Source organism: Berghia stephanieae, chromosome 1 (genome assembly GCF_034508935.2).
Source record: "Berghia stephanieae isolate SIO BIC M18660-M18661 chromosome 1, UCSD_Bste_1.3, whole genome shotgun sequence".
In the NCBI taxonomy this organism is placed as follows: Eukaryota; Metazoa; Mollusca; class Gastropoda; order Nudibranchia; family Aeolidiidae; genus Berghia; species Berghia stephanieae.
In genome coordinates, this window is record NC_088360.1 from 51473894 (window position 1) to 51477962 (window position 4069).

The 4069-nt window shown below is 40.0% G+C and overlaps 1 protein-coding gene across 4 annotated transcripts in view; it reads right to left on the reverse strand.

The window, feature by feature from the left end:
- LOC144977105 (BCL11 transcription factor A-like) overlaps positions 1–3680 on the reverse strand; it is a 138181-nt gene extending 134501 nt beyond the window's left edge. The window contains exons 1-2 of one of the 4 annotated variants that reach the window (XM_078921934.1): positions 3469–3680; positions 1977–2962 (exon numbers count right to left, since the gene is read on the reverse strand). In XM_078921934.1, the coding sequence (XP_078778060.1) occupies positions 1977–2028 (52 nt within the window). In that variant the 5' untranslated portion in view covers positions 2029–2962; positions 3469–3680. Of the gene's footprint in view, positions 1–1976 lie in introns of all 4 variants that reach the window. The other 3 variants (XM_078921914.1, XM_078921924.1, XM_078921904.1) reach the window with 3 other exon arrangements.
- Positions 3681–4069: the final 389 nt, after the last annotated feature.

Consider the following 4069-nt stretch of genomic DNA (forward strand, 5'->3'; position numbering starts at 1 on the left):
AGACGGAAGCCTGAGAGGTGACGTGCATTGGTTAATCGTTAGAAATGAGCTATACAAATGTTCCTAAATATTAAATTTTATGTGCATTCATTCAATTATTCACTTATTTATTTATCCACTCTCATTCATCCAATCCCTCAGTCCACATTCAAGCATTCACTCAAAATAATCTCTTGTTCATCCCTTAATTCAATCTTTCCTGTTACTTAACATGCATACTTTCACTCATTAAATTGGATATCGTTCCCTTTCACTCATTAAATTGGATATTGTTCCCTCTCATTTCATTATTATTAAAAGAAAAAACCTACAAAAGTTATTAATGGAGCAAAAAGATACATATTTTACAATGACAATTCTATTTGGTGGTCCTATTAGCTAAATTGGTAGTGTAATCATTTCACACGCAAATGGAATTAGATCTATCCCCAATGAAGTCAATATTATTTTTCTGACCTGTCCATCCAGCAGTGATTCAGCAGCTGGATCTGTTAGATCTGACAGGAGGTACTTTGCGATATACCAGCGTCCTGTCCAGAATAGCAAGCAATTGCTATTGTCTGATTAATGCCAAAGAAACTGGCATAAACTCCAGCTCCTTGGGCCCTATGGCTAAGAAGGCAAAAATAATATATTTATTGCTGTGGAGATGGGGATAAAAATGAATTATGTGAATCTCATCGCAAATATCTTACACACATTTTTTATACACCATACACACACTTCTATTTCCCCTTCTCCCTCCCCCCCCCCCACCATAACACTATCATCTCCTTTGGCCTTCTTAAAACAAAACAACCAAAAAAAAAAAAGGAGAGAAAGAAGAGGAAAAAAAAATAACAGCTGTCAGATTCCAGAAATCTAGAGGTCTAGCCCCCTACACCATCACCCTTTCACCCTATCACAAAACATGTATACCACCACACTGTAGCCTCACACTGTGTTACCCCTCTCACTTCTGTTTCTGTTTACTGCGTCAGTGTTACACCAGACGTCTGCTACCTACTGCTCTCGATCTCGTAACCCCTCATAACCAACCACATTCCAACTCGATTGGAGAACACACACGTGCACATCCACACCCACACACACACACACACACACACACACACATAAACGTAAACACACACATGCACTATTCGTATGTGTTCTGACGGAAACTTAGTCAAAGTATCTAACTTCATATTTCAATTAAAACAAGATCATAATGACCAATGAGACCTCATTACTAATTCTATTAGCAGCAGGCAACGTTTTCACTTCAAAACCTGACACAATGGACATATCAAAATCACACATTGCTTTGTTTTTCTTGACAACACACACGCAACCCATGACGTGTCTAATGACTCTCTGACCATACAAGGAAGCGGGTTCGCTTTAGCCTCCCAGACCAGTCTACCTAACCTACTGCACTATCCGCTTGAGCTTGAAATGTGTGCTTGTTTTTTTTTCTCGTTGAGAGCCACAATTGTGATTTTTAAAATAGATTTCTCGGTTAACTAGAATACTGAATGGATGGAAAAGCATCAGAGGCGAGTGATCAAAGTTTATTTAAAACAAAATATGCAAACCGTGAGGGTGTTGGACAAAGAATATTAGAGTCTGTGGTATGATTGAAGGGATTGTCTAAGCCAAACCTATCATAATTTGTAGGGAAACAAAGAATGAGTGCAGAGAGTTGACCTTTCCTAGAGTTTGCTAAAAAAAAAAAAAAAGTAAAAAATAAATATCGAAACTTAAATAAAAATAAAACACGGAATATCCGACAAGTTGATAAAGTATAGTGTCCAGAGTGGAGTGACCTCAAAGTCAAATAAATAACACCACATAACAAATTCATAAACACACACAGGGAACACAATTTCTTTACAATCGATCTTTAACTTTGAGGTTTGTTTGTAAACAAATCACACAAGACTAAGACAATCATCTCTAATAATGATGAGTGAATTCAGAAAGATAAACAAACTCACGTGTATCCAGCGTTTTCCTTTGTTGGGGTCGGCCTTGTTTGCGGCGAGACATTTTATTCCCTTTACTCACAAAGATAAACTCATTTAGATTAGGTAAGATTACCTAATCACGAATTGACGAAGAACAAAAGCAAAGATGGCGACAGTCCATTCAAGATAAGATCCAATCAGTTGTCAGTCCAGTTGTCAGGTCCACTTTTTAGTCCAACGAATGAATACACAAATCTTGATTGACAAACGAATATCCAATGAAATTAGGTGTCCTCACATAAACTTGATAACCAGTGGTCAGTCAGGTCAATCAAAGGAGGAGCGTGACCAACATCAGGTGACCACTGTCGTCCGTGGGCAGGTCGGATGACCGTTACTGCACGCGTTTTGTTTCCCGATTGGTCTGCGTGATTGTGTCAGAACCTAGAGGTGTTGCTACACAGTTGACCTTTCACCAATCATGGCCACTCAACACACAGACCAGACCTACTGAACTAATGCCGTCATAGAACACACCAACTTTTTCTTTTCTTTTTTTTTTAAACAACACAGATCCTGTTTTGACGGCTCTCATTCGACCACTGGTGACGTGCGGCCTCTCTTACTTTTAGGTTTACTGGGTCGGGAACGTTGGTCGGCGTGGCCGGCGTTTGCCAAGCGTGGCTATAACTTGCCCAGCAGCTTGCCTCACTTCGATAAGGTGTTTTTGACTGTTACGAGAGCGACTTTTTTAAATTTATTTTTAGTAATGGCCTAATGTGTTGTGTGATCGCCCACCGGTATGTTGTGTAGTCGACACTTTGACACGCCTCTTCTCCACAGGCGGTCAATCAAGTCAGTTGCCCACACTTTGTGCTGCAATCCAGTGACCCCATCCGCGGAGCAACCTACTTTTTTTCAAAGGGGTGCGCAGCTCATGTATGTCGGCCTTACTGAACTTAACGTCTCGCATGAGCTACTTTGTTCATTTGGTAGTTTTTGCTGCCTTATCTTGTCTGAATTTTAAAAAGTACAATTGACATGAAAGCAATTTTTATCAATCAAATGAATATTTATCGAAAGATTTACAAAACTCAACAGCAGTGATGTATTCTTTTAAAACTCGAAACGTATTTAGAAAAAAAAAAAAGAAACCATTAAATAAAAGCTGATCGATTTTGGACATTATAAGTTTACTGACACAATGTAATCATGAAATAAGTTGACATGAACGGTTCACTTGTGACCTATTGTCAACATCGGAAAAGTACAATGTTAGGAAATTAAAAAGATAAAAAAATAATAAAAACGATATAATATGACCATCCTTAGATAAAACAGAAAAAATGATAAAATTATTCCATTTATAAGAATTGAAATTTTAAAAACACTGTAAAGAAATTAACCACACACCATCACCCCTCACTGACCGACAGAGTAAAATTTTAACAGGTACTCAACATAGATAACACGTCATAAAGACATTCAATAAGCCAACAATAAGTTCATATACTATTACAACCTTTTCCCCCTTTTTCATTTTTCCCTATCTTTTATTATTTTTTATTTTTCCTTCTCATGCGTGGCCTCAGTTGGACGGTGTAGTCTGACCTAACGAGGTCAGGTCTGCCATCAATCAATGGAACGACGAGCAAACTAGGCCAGTAGTACCGGGTCAGCTGCGGTGAGCCGAACAACGGTAAGCAACGCGACCTGCGACTGGCTGAGACGGCCAGTGGGGTGGAGCTTACACCCGCGTCATTGGCCATCGCGCATGGCTAGCAAACTTAGCGAGGCCACGTTAGGGGATGGGGATGAGAGTTGTCGGGTAGGTTATAGTATATTATAATAGTGGAAGCGAGGGGTGGGGGAGTCACTTGTTTTTTAAAAGATCATAAATAATAAAATTGAAAAACGCATTGGGACCAAGGATTGAGAGAGTTGGGGTGGTGAGGGTTGGGTAGGTATGTAAAAGAGTAGTGCAGTAATGTAAAGGTCGAGGGTTGGGGGTGGGGGAGGGAGGGGAGGACAGTGTGTGTGTGTGTGTGTGTGTGTGTGTGAGTGAGAGAGAGAGAGAGAGAGAGAGGGGGGGGGGGGGGGGGCGGACGGTGGTGAGAGAATGA